Here is a 24,389-nt window from a genome sequence, read left to right on the forward strand (position 1 = left end):
TTTGTATTGACATCAAATGCCATGCCTGTCTTTAACAAGTACCTGGTTAAAAAACTATTTAAAATAAGGATTTAAAGGCATGAAACCAGGCATAAAATCTGTTGATTCTAAACCAAATGGGACCTATTGGAAAATAAATATTAATTTCAGTCTGAAGGGAATGCTCTGCCTAAACTTACTTAAACTGTAATAGTAATGAAAGTGCTACTTATAAAGCAGAAACTGCTTATGACATTTGGCATTAGTATTTTCCAAGTTTAAAATTTTTACTCCATAACGTGTGTAACCTTGATTTGATCCTCTTAAACCTGTTTTGTATAGCATTTTCAGCTTAAGGTAAAAGGCAGTTTCTATTATGAGTCATGCTATCACCATGTAGTGTTAACGTCTAAAAAAAGCTCTCTCAAAGTTATACACAAGAGTACTTAGAAGTCAGTTTTACTGGAAGTCTCCTTTTTATTACAGAACTGTCATCAGCACCTCATTTTAGAAATCATCCAGTCAAAGGAGCCTATGTGAGCCTGTCATTCCTAACAGCCTCCTGTAGGCTGTTAGGTAATACTCCCATTTTTCTTGGTTGTGTTTGGGTAAAGGCCAAAGTAACAAAAATGTGTCAGAACCCTAAGACCTTTAGAAAGAGCTGTATTTTTTCTAAAAGCTTTACATTTCTTTTCTAAAAAATTTACATTTGCTTTCATTAGGAATATAAATTACAGAAAATCTTTGTGAAAAACAGCTCCCTCTTTTAACTTGGATCTTGTTACTCTTTTTAGCCTTCACAGTTCATTGTGTGCTATACAAGCCATTAAAATGTGTAAGCCAGATCTAAAAGAAGTGGGTTCCATCACTTGCACTGTGATAGATGAATCAATGTGAAAAAATAAAAACACATTTGTAAACTACTAGAATAAAAGCCGAAAATCAGGACTTTTATCTGGTTTTGCACCCTTGGTTGCAGTTTCTTTTTGAAAGGTTGAGTGTGGATATATTCCAAGATAAGTTTTGTTGCCAGGTTTTTTTTGGGCAAAATTTGTTATAGCCAGCTATCAGCCAGACCTTGTTAAACAAGCTACAAAGTGCCATTGTCTCCAAGGGACAAAAAAAAAACAGGGGAAAAAAAAGAATTTAAAAAGCAGTGCCAGCAAAAGCAGTAAGGTTTGCAGAGGAATCTAATGAATTAGAATTCACTGTCTCTTGTTTCGTTTCCTACTTTAAGTGTAAACATGTGAGATTTCTTCATATGCTAGTTCACTGTGGTGAGCTCAGAGTGTCCTTGCCCTTTGATTACCCTGTCTGCTGTTCCTCACCTTGTGACATTACACAGCTAGTGTATATAGCAAAATTAGGCTGGTACAAATATACCATATACAACATATTCAAGAAATACAAGAACAGAAAAAGTAAAGTGATTGTAGTAGCTAATAAAAGCACTTAATCCTTTAAAACTTTTATATATTTTATTTAAACAGATATTCACTTCTTGTCTTGCTATTAAGCAAAAAAGAAAAAAAATGTAAAAGCCCAACTCTTATTTTTCATGTGTTAAAGTTTGAAAAATTAATTTAACTTCCAGCTTCAGAGAAATCTTAACATTCATAGAAGGCAAGTAATCAGAAATGGTTGTATTTCTTTTTTATTTTTCAACTTTAACTGAACTGCTGAAGATTAATCCCTGTGCCAGACATCCAAAAGCATGTACAATTTAAAAATAATCAAACACTTTATCACCATAATGAATTGTACAAATACAAGTGAGGAACCAGTGAGATTTAAACCAGTGAGTTTTAAAGATTTAGATGTATAAGCACAAGCAAGAAGCAACATATCATTGCAACAAGAAGCATCACAGAAAGAGACGTCAATGGAAAAATAAGTCTTCACCATGTGAAGTAGCTTGTTTTGTTCTCAGGTGGAGTTCTGTACCTCATGAAAAGAGATGTTATTTGGAAAGAGGCCACTGAGCAACATAAAGATTATATTTTCTACAATCTGATTAAAAAAGATTTCCTTCATGTACGGAAAGTTTTGAAAGATGCCATAGGTATCTAAGGCTACTGAAAAGAGGAAGAAAAAAAAGCCTCTGAATTTGTGCTGCTTAGGAAAAGAATTAAAAGTTTTCCTTGAATCATGATTTAATTGGAAGATTTAACTGGCATAAAGTTATACAATGTTCTCAAGAAAATCAAGAAGTTCTCCATAAAACAAAACACCACAAGTATTTGCACAGATGAAAGAACCATTTGTAAGGTGCCTTTAAATGTGCTTCATCCCACATATTTTTCTGCAATACTATTTCCCCTTATTTTTAATTAAAAACTGGTTGCAATTGAATGACGTATGAAGCTGAATGATGTATGACCATTTCATTAGTGTCATTTTCCTCAGTATCTATAGTACACTTTCTGAAGATTACAAGATTTCTGCTTCTGATTTGATAGCTTAGCGTATTCTATTTACCCCTTGCTTCAGCAAATTTTGGTAAAATCAACAAACACAAACTGAGTTTTAAGTATCTTGGAGGTAAGATTTTATTATCTATTACATATGGAGTGGGTGAAAAATGTTCAGTAGCAACTAGAACATTAAGATGTGGATTTAGAATATGTAATTTAGAAAGTCAGGTTATTTGTTTTAGGGAAGTTTTTTGTCATTTTCCAAATCTAAGCAAGGTCAGTCAACTGTTGTAGCATTTGAATTGTACAGTTCGTTGCTGTTGCATCTTAAGCTCAAAGTGGTATTTAATAAAGTATATTCTTTTTAATCACTTTTGTTAAATAAAAGTTTACACTTAAGAAAATTTAAAACAATACATGAATATTTGAAACAATACATGAAAACTTAAAACAATACACAAGACAAGAAACAGTGCAATTTTTTATTTGAAATACAATAATACATCACAGTATGTTGCAAGCTAAATGTTTATTTCAAAATTGTAAACTGCACAGAAGCAGTGTTTGATTTTTATAGTACTATGTAAAATTACTCTTTCTAGATATGTTCTTTACATTGGAGATCTTTTACTAGTTAATGAGCGAACAGGGAAAAAGAACAAAACTGAATTTGCTACGAATGTTCTGTGCACTTAAGATATCCTGAAGAACAGGTAATTGTAACATGAGCATCATGGAAGAATCTGCATACCTGGCCCATTTTCTGCCCATTGGAAGAAGCCACACTGTTTTTCCTTTCCAAGAGGGCACACAAAAAAGTTCTTTCCATTATTGGGACCAATCTTCAACACAGTCTTCATAACACATCGCTTGCCATGGTTACAAAATGGAAAATCCAAGTCAGCCCACTGCCAAAGAAACAGGTTTCAGGCACATGTGATGGCTATGAATTCCTTATTTTAAAATTGACAATAGAAAAAGATCTACAGAGGGTGCCATGAAAGAAATCCTTCCTAGTACTTAGATTAATTTTATCTTTTTTGTGAACACTTTTTAGATTTTTCTTTGACATCAACTGCAACTGCATGCACTTTGACTGGTGTAACTTGAAGTTATGTTAGCATATACTTTTTTTTAAAATTTATGCATTACTGTCTTGAGTTCATCTATTAACCACCTGATAAGACACCTACATCCATAGCAAGGAGCAGAGGCCACCAATTGGACTTAGGAAGGTCCTGTTAGGTATTAGTGCAGCAGTGAGAGGGGTTTGTCCAGGCACATTACAGAATTATCATCCTAAAAGGCTCAGGATTTTGGTTAGCCAGAAACATTGCTGACAATTAGAGCTAGTTTCTTATAGTCCTTTCAGGAAGAAGCTGATCTGAACTTGTACATGTCCCCTCAAACCAGTATTTCTCTTATACATCCGTTTCACACCACTCAGAAGTAGATTAAGAGCATTTGCACAAGCAGGTGCCATCTCAACACTAAGAGAAGTAACTAAAACTGTTAAGTTCAATAACTATTATTATGTTCTTAGTTTCAATTCAGTGTGCAAGAGTATTTAGGTAAAACTTTAAATGGAATATATCTGCCCATGATTGACAGGTCACTGGGCCAAGGAGATTGCAGGAACAAGCACTGATTATAAAAACAGGTCCTAAAGTCTTATACATACTTGAAAGTATTCACACCGAGTTTCCCTGGAGAGAGAGCAGCAGTAAAACTGCCTTCCCTTGTTTTCTCCATCCTTTCTCACAACTCTGAGGCTGCAGAGACGGCTGTGTTTACTGCACCGAGGATGTCCCATGCTCAACATCCGAGTATCATCTGTCACATTACTTTGAGGTGCGCTGTAATGACAGGTTACAAAATGACTTCTGCATAATTTAAAAGGAATTACCAGCCAAAGAACTCTCTTCTACCATTACAATAGCTCACCCAGTGTACTTTTGCACACAGTGACAAAGGACTTGCTTCTCTAGTGCACCCTATTTTGCCTTTAAAGCTGAACAATTGCAAGTTGTGAGTAGACAACTGTGTGCTTTCCTTGAGGTATAATACCAGTTTTCCCCACCATGTTTTAAATTAATTTGAAGTACTCAAATTCATGTATGAAACAAAATATTACTACCGATGTTATACTGCCCACCTCAAATTCTGACATGTTCTAAAATAGTATTCTGCTCTCGGTGGGAAAAAGACCAATACCACTAATTACTCCAGTCTGAAGATATTTGTATGTTTCACAGAAAAGACTCCCAACCCTCTTTACTGAAAAATCATAGTAATGCTCCAAATCACATTTGGACAAGAAATAATCCAGATGATGGGATAGAACAGAATTCTCTAAATGGGATAATGTTTCCTGCTTCCTCATGATTGAGACAATTTATGACTATCTAAAATACACAAGGTTTCATTTAAAAATAGTAACATGAAAAATATTAATCCTCTGAAATCTGTCTTTCCAATATATTTATAGAGCAGAAAAGCAGTAATGGAACCTTAATGAAAAAAGAAAATATTAATTCATTCTGGTCAAGTTAGCAGCTTAGGAATTTTATGTTGTCTTCTGTGTCTGGAAAATTGCAGTCCTGCAGACACCAGCAGATTTATTTCAACACCTCATTAAAACACAAGATAAAAATAACCAACAGATTTTGTTGTTGTTGTTGTTTTTGGCTGTTTAAGAAAATACTATAAAAAAGCATTTCAGTTGATGACTTGCTACAACAACCTGTTGTCATGATTGATACTATCTCATTTCTTGTTTACAGTCCTCTGTATTCTCAATTATTCTGCCTACAGCCTCAGTTCCTCAGTCTGTTCTGAGAGCATGAGGAGGAATTGTATTCATTCTGTCTAGCCTGGCTAGTCAGCGAGATCATTTCAAAACTGGTGCTTCAGCAATGTAAGAAGTAATTTCTGTATTTCAGAACAGACACATGACGAAGGATTTTGCAACACATCATCAATATTTCACATTCAGCCTGCATAATTTACCACTGTAAGTGACATCTACCTTGCACTCCCATTACTGTTGTTACTATCTGCCCAACTTTTCTGTGACAACCCTCAGAGATTCTCACATTTCTCCTAACTAGGCAACGGATGTGTCTGAACAGGGCTCTGTAAATAAAAGTATGGGTAGAGCATTTAAGTGGTTATATACAGAATGAGGAGAAGAACAAAAACAGTGATGGGAAGCTCATCAAGGTAACTAACTATACAGAGCGTCCTCTCATGGAAGAATGCAGAAACCTGATAGTTGACAAATAACTTTAATTAGAATATATTCATCCAGATAGCTTCCTTTTGTAATCTTTCACACTGATTTCAAGATCTCTCTAAGCAAACAGCAACTACAGTGTTAAGATCAGACAACTCCTTAGGTAGAAATGTGCTTGACCTATTAAAACTAGACTGGCCTATTCAACAGGAATAGCTGAGCTATGAACAGCTGTTTAGCTTACAGAGCACTGGCTAAATGCCAATATCAGGACTTTTCTAGTGACAGCCTAGGTAATTCAGTGATTTTGAAATCTGAATTAAATTACAGTTAGCCTAGAATAAGTCACCCTCTAGCAGAAATCCAAAGACAACATTGTCTGAACCAAGCAGCACAGTATTCAATTAATCTTTAAGGATAAAGTTGGTTTATGGGATTATAAAGACTTGCTTTCATTTTAGAATACATACCTGATTGCTGTATTATATGGGTGAACTGAAGGTACATGATCAGTTTTCTGTTTCTTCTGTATGTGTTTGAAAGAGACAGACTGCTGACAGGAGGACAAAGGCAGGGCAGTTACAGGTCTTGAGTAGTCCTTGTCTTTTCTTCCCCCTGACTGGCAGGCATTGCTTTGGATCTGTTTATAATTGCTTTTTGGAAAAACACACTGAGAATGTCCACCAGATACCTGGATATCATTTCTCAAAACAGTTTTGTTACCAAGATCTGTTAAGACAAGAGTTGTAGTTCCAAATGCAGTTTTCCTATTGATCTTTATTTCTGTGCTTGGTTTTCTGAAATCATTACAAGGGTACTTCATTAAGTTTGTGTTAAAGGCTGCAGAATCTTCAAAACTCTCCATCTTTGGAACTAAGGAAAAAAAGTTTTTAGTTATACTCCATCTGCATAGAATGCTACATTATATTTCTGATCTGTATTTGTAAGTTGTCATGTGGAGAATGAAAGAGTAAATTTACAGCACCATCTCAAAACTGTGACAAATTAGACAAGAGTACAAAATTTCTTACAATAAAAAAAATAATCATGCACTCTTAGAATCATGTAAAACGTGTTTCAAGATAGCATTACTATTGCTCGAGTAGGATCAATTAATAATACTATGTAAATGAAAGCTATTGGACAATTAACTATAAAAATTTAATTTGGCCCAAACACAAGCATTAAAGTATTTAAAATTTTCAAAATAACTTTTCATAACCCCATTAATGGGAGATCACAGAGTATAGTACCTCCAAGCAGCGATATATTATCCATTTTTGAAGTATTGACACAAAAAGGAATATTCAGAATTTGGGGTTCCTATTGTTTTCAAAGTTCCCATCCTTTCCCAACTTTGTGTTCATACAAACTTAGTTACTGCAAGAGGCTTTTCAGAAGGAAGCAGTTCAGACATTTGCTTTGTGGTATAAATGACAGTTTCTCCACAGATTCAGAGGCCCTCCTAGTGGGCAGCGACCATTTCAAAAGAATGGAAATAGTTTATTAATCCCAATTTAATACATAAGCAGTCTGTAGGTAATCCCTTTCCTGAGAAAAGGGTGAAAACCTAATGGCATCCTATGTGCAATCTTTTTAGGTAGCTGTGAAACCACAGAGTCCTTCCTTTTCTACCATATCCAGGGTACTCCATACAAAGAGGGAATTAAGCAGAACATGCGTAGATGAGACATGCACAAGGGCACACTCTCTCCAAAGGCATTCTCACTCAGAAACAAAATATGAATCTATACATTTGACTTGGAACATTACTTATTTCCAAGCACCTTCCATTTTGCCACTACTGCACAGTGAAACATACTTGTTTCATTCAGACTTTTTAAGAAAGAATAGTAGTAGCTTGGCCTTGTACTTAGCAAAGGAGCATGGAAATTGCAATGTAATGGTAAATAATTATCTTTATACAGACTGAAAGCTGTTGGCTTTACAGCCAAAATCAAATTTTACAGACAAAGTATTCTGTCCTCAAAAAAATCAAACTTTTCTGCTGACAGTAGGTAATTTTAGAAACAACATAAAAAACAAACACTGAACCAAGTGAGAGGAGAAAGACTCTTAAGGATTAAAAAAAAGAGGTAAGCAAACCTATATTTGAAAAAAAAAAAATCTCAAATACCACTCCTATGCAAAGATAAAGTCTTATTTTTTAAAAAAATATTTCCCAACAGTATTCCATCAAGAAAGCTTCAAATTCCACACCTGATTTCAGTAATTGAATAGAACTAAACAAGTAAAACTCAGAATTACAGGAGAAGGAACTTGATTTTGTTTCAAAGCTTAAAGCATTTGTACACATACTGTCAGCTGGCCTTTATAATATTATAAAGGCCAGCTGACAGGATTAATTCCAGGATAAATGTTGGTTGGTAAATCTTATTCTGTGAGCAGATTAAAATTTTCAGGTTTCTGGTGCTGATTTGGCAGAAGAATTATGCAAGATTAGCCTGTGTTGCCAACAATAGTCATGCAAGGCATGAAGATATACTTTTATTGATTCCTGACCTGAGAAAATGAAGTATACCTAGTGCCAAATAAGGGTTTTCCTCACATCACTCCAGTCATAAAATGATTAAGCAATGAAGCAATATTTCATGTAGATAGCAGCATTAAAAGCTCCAACAAGAGACAAACAACAAATTGAGGCAAGAAGTTCAGAATCATTTTTACTCTGAACTATAAGGTAAAAAAAGCAGCCCCAGAGAAATCTGGCATCCTTTTAGAAAAGGGTACTAAAATATACTGATTTTGTTCACATGAAAGAATAACAGTTCATTTTATGACCTTTGATGATTTCTAATTCAGAGTTAAATTGCAAACTTTGAAGGATTTTAAGGAGAGTTGAAAGAATGAAAATTTTTCTCACTCCTTGCCCCAGTAAAAACAAAGGGTCACTGAAGACACTTATCTATAGAATCCCACCTGCACACCAGCTTGGAAGATGACACTTATAGGGTTTAATGTATATGATTCACAATGAGACACTTCTACGTAAAAACTACATCAAAATCATAGACCTCCCCTCATTCCCAATACAGATGCCAGACAGCCCTTCAGTACCTTCAGGTCTTGAAGTCAAACAGGCATCACAAATTTCAGCAGAAGGCTTGTTTATTAGGGTGCAGCACATACATGTCCACTCCTCTTCAGATTTCCGAGCTACATGTTCATTAGAACATGACCCCCTGCCATATGCCCAGCCAATTAGGCTGTTTCTAGATGGCAGTTTGCTGTGAAACAAAAGAATGATGTTAGTGTTTTGTGAGGTTCCCTCTACAAATTGCCTTACACCACTCTGTGTAGGGAGGCAGGGGCTAGAGAACAAGCCGTATGCAGTGTTAAGCCTCCTATCACAGCTTGGACAGCATGTCACTGTTCAAGTTTGAATTTTCTTTTCTTTACCTCAAGGGCAAATCTTTCCAGATGCTGCAGAAGTAAAACAAATAAAAATATTTAAACAGAAAATTGACAGAAAGTTAATTATTAACTGATGTACTGTCCAGGACAATGCCCCAGTCTCTCAGATCCCCTATTATTGCCAACTACCGAAGCAAAAAGCGTGGTGTGAAAGGAAGACTGTTTCAAGGCTTTCCCCCATCTCTTGTACACAACACTTGCTAACAAATGCATTACTGGATGAAGAACTGTTCAGAAGATGAACTGCAGAAATCACACAGAATAACAAATAATTTTTTTTGTTCTCGTTTGAATGCTACACCCAAGTCAAATTTTTATCGTAACATCCAAAAGTGCTGAAAGCTTTAGAAGTTAGAAAGTCACCATTTGCTGGAAAGCCTTTTAAAATGTAGGAACCTGGTCAGAATCAAGGAACCTAGCTGTGACTTCTGAGACAAAGCTACTCCAGATACCACTAAAGACTTAGTTTTATTTATTTTCCTGCAAATTATAACCTCATATGTTGATAGACTGATTTAGAATCATAGTTACTTCTTTTACAGCTTCCTGTTACCAGGGGCTACTCCGTCATAGTATCCAAACTCTGACAGCATGTTAAATATAACTTGAACTTACCTGTTCAGTAAGTTGTGTATGAACATTTCTAATGCTATATTATCCAACTTATGGTTGATAAGTTGTCAAGTGGTTATTTATTTTATAGTTGTTGTGGAACTGTGGGCTTTTTGAGACTTTTATTAAGCCTAAGAATTTAAGCACTTCAAACAATAATGCAAATGCTGTAGTTGGGCACTGTTGTGACACACCTTTGACCCTTCACTTTTTCCGTAATGATCACTTTCTGTAAGAGGCTAGATAGAGTACTAAGATAATGGTAGAGATATCCACTACCTACCACATGTTCCACAACAGGAAAACTAAGGAGGATAATGAGAACTGCTGACACACCAAAGAGTCTGTGCTGTTAAGAGGTATAACAGATGTTACAGCACCATTCACCAAAATACTGTGGCTAGCAAACAAAACAGCCAAACTGCGAGTGTTAAAATGGGTATTTTCACATTATTAGATCAATTGTTCTACTTAGTTATCAAAAAATGCATTACTAGGGAATACATTCAGTGTATCATGTTTGAAAATTTAATTCTATGTTGTTCCCCCAGGTCATCTTTCCTGTCATTATACCCCCCACGCCCTTTCCCAATTTATGAAATATGTGAGGAAAGGTCTATTTTTTAAATTTGAGATACATTTGAATTTGATGGGCTAATTTTATAATGGGTATTTTCTAATTTTTTTTTTCAGTTGAGCAAAATCATAAGCTATTTGACTTGACCCAAGAACCACTGGGTTTATGATCTACAGTCTTTGGTCTGTAGAAAGTCAGTATAAGCACATGGGCCCCTTCCAGTCTTTAAATGTGAAAAGCCTGGAATGGCAAACAAATTATTTGAGCTATACATAATTTTATATGGTAACAGTTACTGTAAAATTGAAAAGAGAGCAGTAGAAAACAAAGAACTGACCATTAGGATAAGAACAAAACAAGAAGCCATCTTTCTATTTTATAGCTACCACTACCAAGTTTTTCACTTAAATACAGCACTCTTTAATTGTTTATTTAGAAATACAACCCAAAAAAAAAAAACAACAAACACTAAATTACTACTTGTTCTAGAAAACAAAGATTTTTTTTTCCTGGCATTGCTTTCTCATTATCTGACTCAACAGAAGAATGCTGACTTCCTACGCTTTTAAAAAATATTTCTCATTTTCTGAAAATAGAGCAGATTTCAGTTATCAGCTTGAGAAATATTTATCTTCCATGCTGGAAATTTCGATATTTGAGCTGTACTCAAAGGCAATTTTTTAAGCTTTAAGCAAAAATCCTTTCAGCCATCTGAGTCTTGAAAGAAGCTTGGAGGTAGGAGAGGATTCATGTGTTCTTAAATCTTATCTAAAACATATATATACACACACTAATGAGGCAAAGTTGCAAAGTGAAACAGCATCTTACATTAGACTGAGAGAGAGTATAAAGGCAGAATTCTGAAGCCTCAGATGAAAATTTTCAAGAATAACAGATGCCTAAGTCCGAATAAGGTACTTTTGGAACTTTTACCTTTTGACCCTTTGTGATATCAAATGCACTTTCTGCTTTCCTGAAATAAAAGGAGGAAAGCTGCTGCTAGCACAATTTATGTGGAACTGAGAGTGACTGTGTAGCACACCTATAGTAAAAGCTTTCAAAATCCAATGAGGAGGAAGAAAGAGTACTAAGCCCCTAAAATATTTGCTGCACTCTGAATTTACTGAAGTTTTACTCATCCTCAGTGTAAGTCTATACCCAGAAGAAAATTGCACAGATGCACAGCTATCTAAATATGCCAGGACTGATGGGGCTATCCTGCAAAAAGAAAGACGAATTCCTACTTCATGATAGTCAACTCAGTTGTGTGGAAACATCCATGCCTTTCATATTGATAATACCAACAACAAAGCGCAACTTTTCTAGTGACTTAAGTTTCAGTGAACAAATCTCAGTACACTGAATTGTTCTGTAATTCCTACATTTGATTAGAATAATAGCTGCTTCATAATAAATGACACCTCTGAAAAGAATAGTCGCGAAGAATCAAAGCTTCTCACCATTTTTAAACACCAATAGCCACAACTGTTTTTTTTGAAAGATCTGGTTTTGTTTGGCATAGTTAATTTAGCTATAAAATGCATAGAGACCCAGTCTATTTCAAAGGGAGTGCCCTCTTACTGTAACAGACCTTTGAGATGCTTAGAAATGCCACCATGTTACCATCATACCTAAGATTGACAAGCTGGGGATCTGCCTTTTGACATCGAGAGCAGAAGTAAGTCATCCTGTTGTGGTCTCCCAAGCGACACACGGTGATGCTGCCGCTGCACTCCCTGCAGGCTGGGCGCTTGTACACTTTGTAGTGTCGGTATAGCACAGACCCCGTTTTGCGGCACTAAAACAGAACGTGTTTAAAACCCAAGTTAAAGACTCAGGATCAATTTTACATGAGACTGAAAATAAAAAGTCCTACATAAACTGTCAACTCAATGACTAGGTGAAGATACTTTAAGAGAGACACTAATAAAGGCTATCCCTGTATTTCACGTTGTTTTATGTAAAGAATTGACAAATCAGGTATAACCGTGTCTGTAATTCTCCACATAATGAAATAAAAGACAGGAAAAAAAAAGCATACTAGCAAGATTGCAAGCAAATGCAAGCTAGAAACTCTGAGTTCAGCTGGACCAGCTAGCTCTGATTCACCACCAGTAGTCTTTATGACATTCACATTCTCTGGACAGAGAGACATAATTCTGTCTCTTAGGAGAAGCACAGAGAGAAGAAGAGAAAACAATCTTTATCTCTGCTCCTTTGTTTTCCCCATGTGGAATTTGGAATTGAGATTGTTTATCTGAAGTGATTGCTTGATTGGATTCTGGTGAAGGTTGTTTGGGTACAATGACTAATTGGATCCAGCTGTGTCTCAGACTCTCAGCAGAGAAGTCACAAGTTTGTTAAGTAAGTAAGAAGTATGTAGAATAGCATCTCTTTAAATAGTATATTAATATAATATAGTATAGTTTTAATAAAGCAGATTATTCAGCCTTTTATCTGGAGCTAGACATCATAATTTCTTCCCTGAGCCAGGGTCGCCTGATTTCTGATACTTGACCTGATCCCTGCAGGAGTCTTCTTGAAGAGCTAATGAGCTCCAATCAATGCAGCATAGAAAACAAAACAAGCCACAAAACAAACACTGCCTTCTCTCACCCCCAAAAGAGCCAAAAACATCACACAGCTCAGATGTGATGCTACAATCTGGGTTAATAAGCCTTCCCAAAACTTAAAGAATTGTGCAATGCGGAAATATTCCCAAGATTCTATAAATGTTGGATAGTGCCCAGTAAAGCTGCTCAGCTTCATTGTGGCCCTGGCTATGCCAGACAACCTGGCTTGTGAAAAGCTACTTGGCACTATGGTGAGCTCCCCAGATTCTGGCAGAAAGCGGTATTAAATTAAGTATAGTACAAGCCCAAGGGCAGTGACCTGAAAAGCCTCCAGACAGCTGGCAGGCACATTTCATGATACAATTCCCAAAACACCCATGAAGTCAACATATACACACTATAGCTAGAAGTGGCAAAAAACAAATCCAAACAAGAAGTGCCCAGTAGAGATCCAGCCAACTGTGCAAAGCCACACAAGTTTCTGCCCTACAGTTGCAAATCCTTGGGCTCAGTTCAAACGACACCACAGCTGGCCAAGTAATACTAGCACAGCTCTGGCAGAGTTCACTAGCTCTAGCTCCATAACTTATGAAAACCCTTGGAGTTCTCCCAAAACACAGGTGTCTTTGAGCACAGTATATTGCTTCTACTGTGCTCTTATTCATCAGTCTTGCTGAAAGAGAATTCTTGTGCCCGTGCAAACTAGTAATTAAATCAGGAGGAATTACTAATATATATTTGCATGAATATTCACAGCTGCCTCCTCAAGGCTTTCAGTCAGTTTCTTGTAAGTAGCTTTTTTCCCATTCAGTTATGCAAAAAACAAACAAAAGCAACAGCTTTTTACACAAACAAGATTCTTCATCTTTGCATCTGCAATGATATACATCTATGATGATGGCAAACAATCTATAACAGTCTATTAAAAAATTCAAGCACTATCCCTCATTAACATATTTTCATTATGTCTCTTTAAGATAGAAGGAGAGGCTAGCCCTCTTAAAAGTACTTGACTGGTGAGTACTTGCTAAGTGTGGACTACAGAAGTGTTCAAATTGGCTAAACAAAGTGTAACTTGTTTACAGTCCAAAAGCCTTTAAGTTTCTGAGTATTAGCATTCTTGCAGAACTAGAAGGTGTCTCTTTACTGGCAGACTTCACTATGAAGTTCAGAGAAATGAAAACATTTCCCTACCAACAAACCAAAGTACACTTTAGTGGGTTGAGGGAAGGTAGACATTTAAGCAGACTATTAAACAAATTAGTTTTAGCCTTTATGATTTTAGACATGTTAGGTGTCCTCACTCACCAAAAAAGTTTTTTTAGCACTGCTAGCTCCTTGCCTTTCATGAATATCAAGAGAAAGACAAAAATGTCACTACTGCTGGTCATTATTTTTGTATTCAGCTTAAAGAAACAAAACATAGAAGAACTAGGTCAAATTCTATCTTTTTCTATTGTGGAAAGTTAAAGAACACCATGAATTATGGAGTTTATACAGGAAGAAATTAAGTCCTACTGAACTTACAGCAGTAGGGAGAAATTGTACTTTATTTCACTTTATCAACAAAATCCATCATTTCAGTTAGGAAAAAAAAGTTGTTAGAAGTTGCAAACTATTTAGACAAATAAATGTGATTGCTATTTCAAGATTTATATAGGAAGCCACATAAAATACATTTGTACTTCCCTGGGACAATCTCTAGTTCCCATTCTGAAGAGTAATCTTTATGTTACTTTATATGCAACTTTGTGCATATAGCCTACATCAATTCTGACATGTTCAGACTGGCACAACAGCACATGAACAGAAAGACTGAACTGGCCCTCAGGCAGCATCTGTGCAAGTCTTTTAGGCCAAACTGCGTATTTTGACAATCTTGACTCTCCCTACCTTTCTATCATCTGACAATTCACAATTAATAAAGAGCACACAAGCCAACATTCCTATTCATGGAAACACTTACTTTGTTGGATCTTTATATCATTTTCACCAGATGATCACACACAGCTAAACATGCCACAGTAACATTTTGGAAGTTTTCCAGAAATATGTGCCAATACCTTATAAAAAAGCAGGGTAAAATCACGTGTCATTTTCACCAAGTGGCGTATATGTTCATCTCTCAGCTGGCAAACCTGTAAGAAAGACAAGAATGATTTTTAGAATATTACGATGCTAAGGGACAATGGCAAAAAAAGACCTATGAGGTAGGTGCACTTTGAATACTGATGTGGAGTTGCTCTTCTCCATATTGTAGTAATTCCCTGACTCCATGTTATATGTATCATCTCAGTAAAATAGCATACGTTTATGATTTATTGAAAACATATGGATATTGATGTAATACTGATATCCAACTGTGACGGACAAAAACTCTCTAACAGTTTAAAGTTAGAAAGTGTATTTTTATTCAACGCTGGGCAGCGTGTGGGATAGATCCCAAATACACACCATGCCTTCCAGGTGATTACAGAGTCTTTTTATCCATACAAGTATTGAATACACAAAATACAAATACATATTCATACTTTTGGTACATCCCATTCCCCGCTTCATATGCTAATTACTCCAGAAGCTATTAAGCATGCGTAGTTTGTTCCTTGAAATGGGTTGGTGGTCCCTTTCATGGGGAGGGGTCCCAAAATGAGGACCTCGTTCTGACCTTTCTACCTTTTCAATGCAAATATGACAAATGAACCATTGGTAGAACTCCCATTCCTTGTCTTCAATTGGTTTCAGAACAGAGGAAGCACACAATTGTCTTATGTTCCTAAAAGCTATTTATCAGTTTCTATATTCTTCATTATAAACCCAGCTAACTAAACATTGTGCTGACAAGCAATCAATTATTAGTTAACTACTAACTCCTTACTTCATCTAGGCCTACTCATTTATTATTATTATTTTAATTAACTCTAGTAAGGCTTATTTCTAACTAAAATCTTAGCTCCTCTAAAATCTCTAAATTCCTTAAAATTTACATTTCATTTACATTCTATAATAGAAAAACTCACTGCTTGCATACTAAACAACATGCTTTGCCTCAACCATGCAAAACGTCGTAGAAAATTCAGTTGTCTCGCTCTATATTGACCAAAGATTTCATAATCACATGAATAATAGAGTTATCAAGTCTCATATCCTTCCTAATTTCCTCATGGAACATAATAGGACCTATCATCTGAGGCTGTTCCCTCTGAGAGATAGTCAGGAAGAATATGCGAGTCAAAAGCATCACAATTAGATGTATCAACCAAATTTATTTTTCTTAAAAATCCAAAATTTTAAATCACATTTTTCTTTTTCTATGTCATATCACTAATAAAATTAGAATTCAGATTGATCCTATGAACAATTTTCAAAATACTGTGTTTAAAAAACTTTTCAGTTACTAATCTTTCCATTTACATCCTATGTAATCTCTGTTTTGCAAATATCATCTTCTCAACCAAAGTTTGAAAACACATGCTTGAGGATCTTAAAACAGAAAAAGCATGATAAACAATGGTAGAAAAAACAACTGCTGCCAGCTAGCAGGATAAGAAGTGGAAGAAGCAGCTGCAAAAATTATCAACTCTACCACAAAGTATTTTGGGTAGTAAATTAAAAAAAAAAAAAAAAAAAAAAAAAAAAAAGAGCATTTCTCATTTTCCCTTATTTATAGATTGTCAGTTTAATGGTAGCATAACAGGATGCCAGACTTAAAATATGGTAGTTAATCAGTTCCAAGGAGCACCAACACAAAAATCTCCAGTTATAATGATAAAACATTAATTTAGTGTCTAACAATAACTCAAGAAATTACAGATGACAAAGCAAAGGTAAAAAGAAAACAAAATATTAAATAAACATGTATTTAAATTCTTAATATTTTGGTGTCCTTAAAAACCATCTTGAGACATTCACCCACCTTAAGAGCTGGATGAAGACCACTATCAAACAGTGCTTCATTCTTTATGATATTTCCTACTCCAGGTAATACTGCTTGATCCAGTAACACATCACACAGCATACGGGTGCTCTGCTGCTTAATCTCATGTTCTGCTCTTGAAAAGCTAAACTTTGGAGAACAGACATCCAAACTTTCCATCATCCTCACTTTCTGCTCACACTCAGCTGCACTTCTGGAAGAGAAAAATACACAGATTAATTTTTATTTTAAATATATTCTAATATTGCAGTGTGGTTTTAAAAACAACACGAAGTAGAACATTATATGCAGGGAATAGAAACCATGATAACACCAGTGACAAGAAGCAGCACAGAAATTCCATTAAACACCTCTTCCAAAAACAGGTCAATGACAGGTGCATGGAACATGCATCTAGTCCAACATATAAGAAACCATTTCATTTTGTTCCTATGAGCTTGAAAAATATTTGCCAGCTCCTTGCTTTAAAACTACTTCCAAGATGGAAAGCCCCTATGTTTGGACCCTCAAACATACCTAACTGTAGGTCCACTAGTTACAACATGACATTTATGTGTGTGTGTGTACACGTATGTAAAATATATATTTCAAAGAATTACAGAATATTCTGAGTTGGAAGGCTCCCACAAGGATCATGAAGTCCAGCTCTTAAGTTAATGGCCCTAAATGGGGATCAAACCCACAATCTTGGCATTATTAGCACTGTGCTCTAATCAACCGACCAAATTATAATTATGTAATAGATATATGCAGTAGTAGATTATTATTAGTAGTTACAAAATTTTAAAAATATATATTCATATTTTAAGATATATATTATTAGGATAAGCATACTCATTTGAAAATAATACCATACAAGAAGTCTTGGCTTACATGAGATTTTGTGGTTTGTAATTTTATATACACTTATGGATGTTGCATGAATTTACATGCCCATTTCCACTCAAGAGCCTCAATCACTTTAAAATCAAGCTTTCTGGTGGTTTTTTAGGAGTGTGAAGTACAGTGCTAATGGGCATAAACATCTGCTTAATGGAAATTAGAACAATTATAAAAATTTGCTTCCAAAAAGAAAAAAATAAAAATCCAACCTCGGAGCATAAAAACTTGAAACCAGTAATCGTGACAGGTCATTTGTTACTCTTGTTAAGAAATGAGACTTGGATAGAAATTAACAGAGCAATAGGTTTATGCATACAGATCTAAGTATAGAATTAAATCCAACTTCCATTCCCAGTCTTGACACTACGACATAGAACTACTTCAACCGTATGGAAGTGCTGATAAAAAAGTAATAAACTCAAATTACCATACCCATAAATATGATGTTTAAAAAATTTTGTCTTGATAAAATCCAAGCATTTAACAATTTGTACATGAATTTTCATTTAGCTTACAAGAATGTTATAAAAAGAAATAAACTGTTTCATTAGTTTCTGCTTTACCTATATTCTACTGTCACATCCCAAAAACAAACAGTATCTTCCATAAGCTGTATCTCCAAAATTGGTTGTGCTCCATTTCTGTCTTTGCTTCCATCAGGATTAATGTGCATGGAACCATTCATGCCAAAGTGAATCCTTGGAAAGAAAGAGAGATTTTATAGGTATTTTAAGTTCACTATCATTTCCAAGCACAACACCAGTCTATTTTTAGAGCTGTGAACCTTACCTAAGCAATTCAGTATGTATGTACATAAATTCTAGTCATTACCAGTAACACAGCAACAAACTTAGCTTACAGAATACTCAATTCCCAAAGAAGAAAGCAAGCTCCCCAAGTAAAAACCCCTCCAACACATAGCTGGTTGCATAGTCTTCATAACACATTATATAGAAATCAAACCTGACCATTTAGAAGCACCATTTTCTGGTGCACTTAGAATTTTTTTTTCACTTGACACGCTAATCTTCCAACACATATTCTTATATTTTCAGGAAGGCTGAAAGAAATGAGGCCACATGACCAGAAATTTTTCTATTAACTCAGGCAGAAATTACCTGGTATGAAAAGAAATAATTTAGTCCCCATATTCCCACCACTGTTATCACATTGCAGCTAAATCCAGTAACGTCACAAACAACATAATTAGTATTTGCCATATGTTGTTTTCTGCTTTTCTTAGCCTACAAAGACAGCAAAACCTACATGTCAATTAAAAATTAATAAAAGAAATAAGCTGAAAAATGCACAGATGGCAAAGTAGAAGAACAGACCCTTTCAAGTGTTCATTTTAGAGATTAGTTATGCTTAAAGAGGTCTTAAGTTATATAAAATATTCTACGAGGAGCCATGCTTGAGCAAAGGACAAGGCTGACTATTATCTCGTCATTTCATTTATTACAAATTCACCTGGTACAATCAAGTCCTAAAAACCATCAGATAAGCAGGAATGTCTATTACTATACAGTGTATATCAGAAAAAGTGGATATTTTGTAGTTACAAGAAGATTTAACAGATTAAGCTTCACAAATGACCAAAGAAATGCAATATCTCTATTTCCAGTAACCTAGCCTTCTTACATTTCAGGAAGGACAGGCATTTTAAATATTTACAGATGGCTTAAGACAACATGTCATTAAGCCTATTCTTAAAGTTAACTCTTTAAAACATGAAAAAATTAATGCCATGAGTTACTTAAAAACCTGTATCTTTCCAAAACTCTTCTTACAAGTCAGATCAAGTGATGAAGTTGTTTCAATCACTTCTATCTTCAAAAGCCATTTTCAATTCTCAAATATCATGAGTAGTACTGCACAGGCTTAACTAGCCAAACTTATTTTTAAACCTAGGCAAAGTTATTTTTAAATCAAACTCTTGCAACTTGCTAAGAAATGGTGATGCACTAAATGCTTCCAGAAAATTATTTTTCATTCAATTTAATAATGAATGGTTTCATTTACCTAGCTCCAGTATACTGTTTGTAAGAAACTTTAAAAATCACTATTAGTTATTCTAGTGCCTTCTCAGATCATGACTAGGAAAAAAAAATTGAATCGTCACTACATGTTTACACTCAAAAGCATTAAGAAACTTCTAAAATTTAATTCTAAAGTGTTTCATTACCTTTGATGTCCTGAAATAGGACAAAATATAAATCTTTTTAATTACAGATATAAAAGGCAAGCTAATTAAACCTAGGAAATGTTATTCAATGAGAACTAGTAGTAATGAGTTGATTATTTGTTTTAAAGTAAAAAGGTGAGACTTTAGAATTATTACAATACACAATATTGCAGGGATCTGAATGTACTGCATGTATTATTTGACTTATTTTTGACTTATTATTGACTTATTTTTGTCTTCAGAAAATGCAACTTCCTGTTTGAAACAAAGTATGTCAATAAATAACTGTCCTTTTCAGATACCTTTACATTGAATCTTGGAGTAAAGCAGCAAATTATCTAAACATGCGACTATATCCAGTACACCTGTACTGCAGGGAGGCTGATGAGAAGTTTCTAACACTTTCAAATTTCTGAAAGTGCCATTAGCAAGATCAAGATGACCCCCCCAAATATGCATAGAATGCATAGAAAGCCTTCTTCTCACTTACCTCAAAGCTTTCTGATCAAAATACATAAAAAGTTCCTTTCCCAATGTCTCCACACCCCTGTAAACATGTCCAACAAGGAAATCATGACCAGAGATTCTCTCTTTACTTGCAGCAGTCTGAAAAATGAGTACACAAAGATTAAAGAGAATTTATACTGCTTAAATTCTAGCACCAGTACACATTCAGCAAGGAGCTGTACAAACTAATTTTCCAGCTTGGACAACATTAACTATTTTCTCCTTAAGCATTCCACCAAAAACAATGGAACTATTAAAGCAGGAAGCAGTCACTATTGTTAATGCTATCCTAATTTACCTCAATTTTTTCCTAACTGAAACAACACATCTTTTTTTATCAGAGAATTTTATGCCTTTTGCTTCAACTCATGAATTCATAATAAAAGTTTCAGACTGGTGTAAATAAACAGGTACAGTTTGAATATTAAAAACATGTCAGTGTCAATTCTGCCATTTGCAGATCTATATCCTTCCTCATATATTGATTTCAGTATTTTGCATAGTGCAGTATTTTGCATAGTGCATTGTGTATTGCAGAAAAGCCTCCACTGAGCGCACAGAGATACCTCTCTTCCTATTAGTCTGAAGTCTAATCTCAGAAGCAGGTGAGCAGCAGGTAGGACACTACTAGAGGACAAGATAAATGTGATATTAAAGCAGTCATGTTTTCTTGCTTGGCACATGAAAATACATTGAAATTATAAGGAATGTCTACAGGTTATCTAGTCTAAATGCCTGGTCAAAGCAGAATACACTTAGGACAGGGAGCTCAGGGCCTTGCTCAGTCAGATTCAGAGCAGCTCCAGGGATGGACACTCCAGCCTCTTTGGGCCCTTGTTCCATGGCTTGACTGTTGTTGTGGTGGAAAATTTTTTCACCTAATGAGAAAATTTTAATACCTAATACCGTGCCTGCTGTGCACAGCCAACAGGAGACTAGCTCTGTCTCCTCCATATCCTCCTTACGTGTACCTGAGGAGAGCAATAAATAAAACCCCAGTTCTGTCAACTTCTCCTTGAGCACCATGTGCTTCACCCTGCTAATCATACCAGAGGACTCACTCTAGTACGTTAGTATCTTATTATTGCTGGGGAGTTGGAAACTCGGGTGCAGTCTTGCAATTATTGCTGCTCAGAGGTAAGCATCACTCTCCTCAACCTGCAGAGCCCAGCATGGGGCTGTCCCTCTTCTTAGACTATGGACTCAGCTTTTACAGGACCCTAAGATCCGTTTTTGATGCAGAGCCATTTCGCACCTGAGCAGCAGCCAAGACTGTGCTGTTCCATGACACTCTTCTGTTCCAAGTGCAGGATTCTGCAAGTTTTCCAAATGCAGAACTTGACTTTCTACCAGCCCATTTTTCTCAGCCTGACTAGCACCAGAATCTGTGAGCAGCAGATTCATTGTCCTCATAGCCCTGACTGCAAGGCAGATACACATATCAGTGCTTCAGCTGCAGCATTCAATTTCAATGCAAATATGTATGAAAGCAACTCTGGCAAATCAGCCAGACTTCTGCTAGTTAGTGACATTTCAGAGCTACTCTCTATGCAATCTCTCACTGCATTATTATCTTGAAATTATATACATTTTGAGAGTTTTATGGTTATTATTCTGTCAAGCAAGAAAACGAAAACATTTCTTGCCTAACATCACTTACTTTGTCTACTATCAAAATATGAAGCAAAATTTTGCTCCCATGTAAGCAGTTCACACTTTCCAATAAAAAATATTGGAGTCTGCTGCTGTGCAATAGTGTATTTTAACTTTAAGCCACTCAGGTTTATTTAAAATAAACCAGAATAAGAAATGACTGAGATGGAAAACTAACTTGTCTTTTCAAATATTTGAAGCTAAATTCATACCTCTTTGGTCTGAGGCAAACTCTTACAGTCATCATAGTAGAAACTCTCATAAACACTGTAATCAGCAGTGGGCAAGGCTCTGGCCATGGTTAGCAGCCTATGAAATCTAAAAAGTTCAAGACCCATAGGCTAGTCATTCTCCAATGAATAGAGGCTGCCCTGAGGTTCCTTTTACTGCACAAAATGATGATAACAAATCTATTTGAGGGAGTGAGATTTCTTTTTGAAACCTTAGGAGAATAAATCCTTTCTTCAAAAATCTGTCCTGAAAGATATTAACCTAAAAAGACTAGTCTTAAGACATATCTTAGAAGTATTTTCAACCACGTTCTTTCCTAAATTGTTTCATTGAAGTACTATCTCGCTGTGCCTTAATCACGAACTCCTACACGGCTTTATACACACTAAAAGTGGGTAAAAATTCCCCAACTTTCTGCCTGGAGGCATCCAATATACTTACTTGTGAAACAAGCAACATACAATCTCCTAAAGATGAGCAAAAACGAGGCATGGAAAAAAGATACCTTAGCTAGCTCTGTAATCAAAACCAGAAAGGCCAGAACCTACACACTCATCAGCCAAGGCTGCTTACTGACACATCTCCTACAAGGTCTCACGAGTCCCAGCAGCTTTACACTAGTGAGCTATGCTGTCAATGAAAGCATACAAACTAGTAGAGAAATTACATACTGTGTACACTGAAAGCTGAAATGTCACACTCTTTATTTAAATACTTGGTCTAATTAAAATTGCTTTAAAAATTATAGAAGTAAAAGCCCCCTTTCTGAAGGTCTACGTGTACCTTTCTCATGTTTCATACAGATTAGAATCATAGCATGGTTTGGTTTCGAAGGGACCTTGAAGAGCATCTAGGATATGCCTAGACTGAGAAGATTATGGAGAAGGAAGATCAGTAATAATTTCCATTTTATTTACTGTTTCCTCGAGCAACATGGTATTTTGAAATTCATCTTAAGTGAACACAAGCGATTCTAAAAGCTTTCCCTCATTATTCCTCAAATCTCCTATATCTACAGCTTCAGCATCGCCTTTACACATCTGACCTGCCGAGACCTGTTACGCTGCTGAAAACATTTCACAACTTCAAGGAAGAACAGAGACAGTATTTGCGGATGACACCACCATCAGCCGCGGCACGGGGGCACCAACCGCCCGCCCGGAGCCCCGAGGGGGCCGGCCCCGCGGCTCCCGCCCGGCTCTCACCCACGCCTGGCGGCTTTCACCACCGCGGGCGCCCACGAGCAAAACCGCTGGGCCGCGCTGCCCGAGGCAGCCGCCGCGCCCTGTGCCGGTGGCCGGGCCGCCAGCGCCGCTCCCCGTCCCCGAGCCCGTCCCTGAGCCCGTCCCCGTGCCCGTCCCCGTGCCCGTCCCCGCGCCCTCACCGCGCCCTCACCGCGCCCTCACCGCGCCCTCACCGCGCCGCCGCCCCGCGCGGCCCGCACGCGCTGCCCCCGGCGCAGGCGCGCCCGCAGGCGCTCGGCGCAGAGCGCGCAGCCCGGGCCCTCCACCATGGCCGCGCCGCCGCCTTTCGAACGTCCCGCTCGGTGAGGGCGGCGCGGCCGCGGCAGCACCGCCCCGCTACTTCCCGCGTGTCTCCTCCGCAGTGGCCGCTGCAGCTGCTCCCAGCTTCCTCGCTGGCTCCTGGTAGCGCTGCGGTATTTTCTGAAACACGCGGAAGTGCATCTTCCTTCAAGACTTAATGCACAATCAGAAATTAATGTCAGTTTTAAAAAGTCGATTTTTAATAGGTTTCCGCAGTCAGTCTAGGTTTACAGAAGTAAAATGCTCCTTTACCCGCCACATTTGAAGTACGATCAGGCGCAATAAACTGCGAGTTCTAAGAAATTGGGGGAATTTGCATTGCAAGGTAGAACATTGGACACCGTTTCCCAGTGCCCAGCTCGTGAGGCAATGCTCACACTGGTTAAAAACTCTCAGTGCCATTTCTTACATACACAGTCCATATCCACTCTTCTATCTGGGTTCAATAAAAAAAAAAAAAAATTTTTTTTTTTTTTTTTTTTTTTTTTTACATGAAGGGAAGTGGATAAATCAGGCTAAATTATGTTTGTTGAAATAAAATATAACTCACATTTTCGGCTGAAGCTAGGGTGTGCTACCCTTGTTGCCTTTTTTTCTCAGTGGTGTTTTTGCTGTGATCTTTTAATAT

The 24,389-nt window shown here is 36.6% G+C and overlaps 1 protein-coding gene across 3 annotated transcripts; it reads right to left on the reverse strand.

Annotated features, from left to right (window-relative positions):
- Positions 1–1,617: 1,617 nt before the first annotated feature.
- On the reverse strand, positions 1,618–23,791 carry NEIL3 (nei like DNA glycosylase 3). Of its 3 annotated transcripts, none has more exons than XM_077782902.2 (10): positions 23,635–23,791; positions 20,317–20,432; positions 18,205–18,339; positions 16,739–16,952; positions 14,889–14,963; positions 11,884–12,050; positions 8,707–8,876; positions 6,099–6,501; positions 4,075–4,249; positions 1,618–3,301 (listed from the first exon to the last, which is right to left on the reverse strand). In XM_077782902.2, exons 1-10 carry the CDS (start codon positions 23,728–23,730, stop codon positions 3,125–3,127), a joined length of 1,728 nt encoding a protein of 575 aa, XP_077639028.1. In that variant the 5' UTR covers positions 23,731–23,791; the 3' UTR covers positions 1,618–3,124. The 3 variants fall into 3 exon arrangements, with proteins under 3 accessions (XP_077639028.1, XP_085434946.1, XP_085434948.1); XM_085578820.1 differs by having other exon boundaries at positions 23,613–23,739; XM_085578822.1 differs by having other exon boundaries at positions 23,602–23,652.
- Positions 23,792–24,389: the final 598 nt, after the last annotated feature.

This window comes from Lonchura striata, chromosome 4, assembly GCF_050655825.1.
Source record: "Lonchura striata isolate lonStrDom1 chromosome 4, ASM5065582v1, whole genome shotgun sequence".
Taxonomy (NCBI): domain Eukaryota; kingdom Metazoa; phylum Chordata; class Aves; order Passeriformes; family Estrildidae; genus Lonchura; species Lonchura striata.

Coding starts and splice junctions, on each gene's coding strand:
- NEIL3 (XM_077782902.2), bottom strand. CDS start 23,730: ATGGTGGAGGGCCCGGGCTGCGCGCTCTGCGCCGAGCGCCTGCGGGCG. Junction 20,433..23,634: donor CCGCGCGGGGCGGCGGCGCG/GTGAGGGCGCGG, acceptor CTCATTTTTCAG/ACTGCTGCAAGTAAAGAGAG. Junction 14,964..16,738: donor GTCTTCATCCAGCTCTTAAG/GTGGGTGAATGT, acceptor TCTTTCTTACAG/GTTTGCCAGCTGAGAGATGA.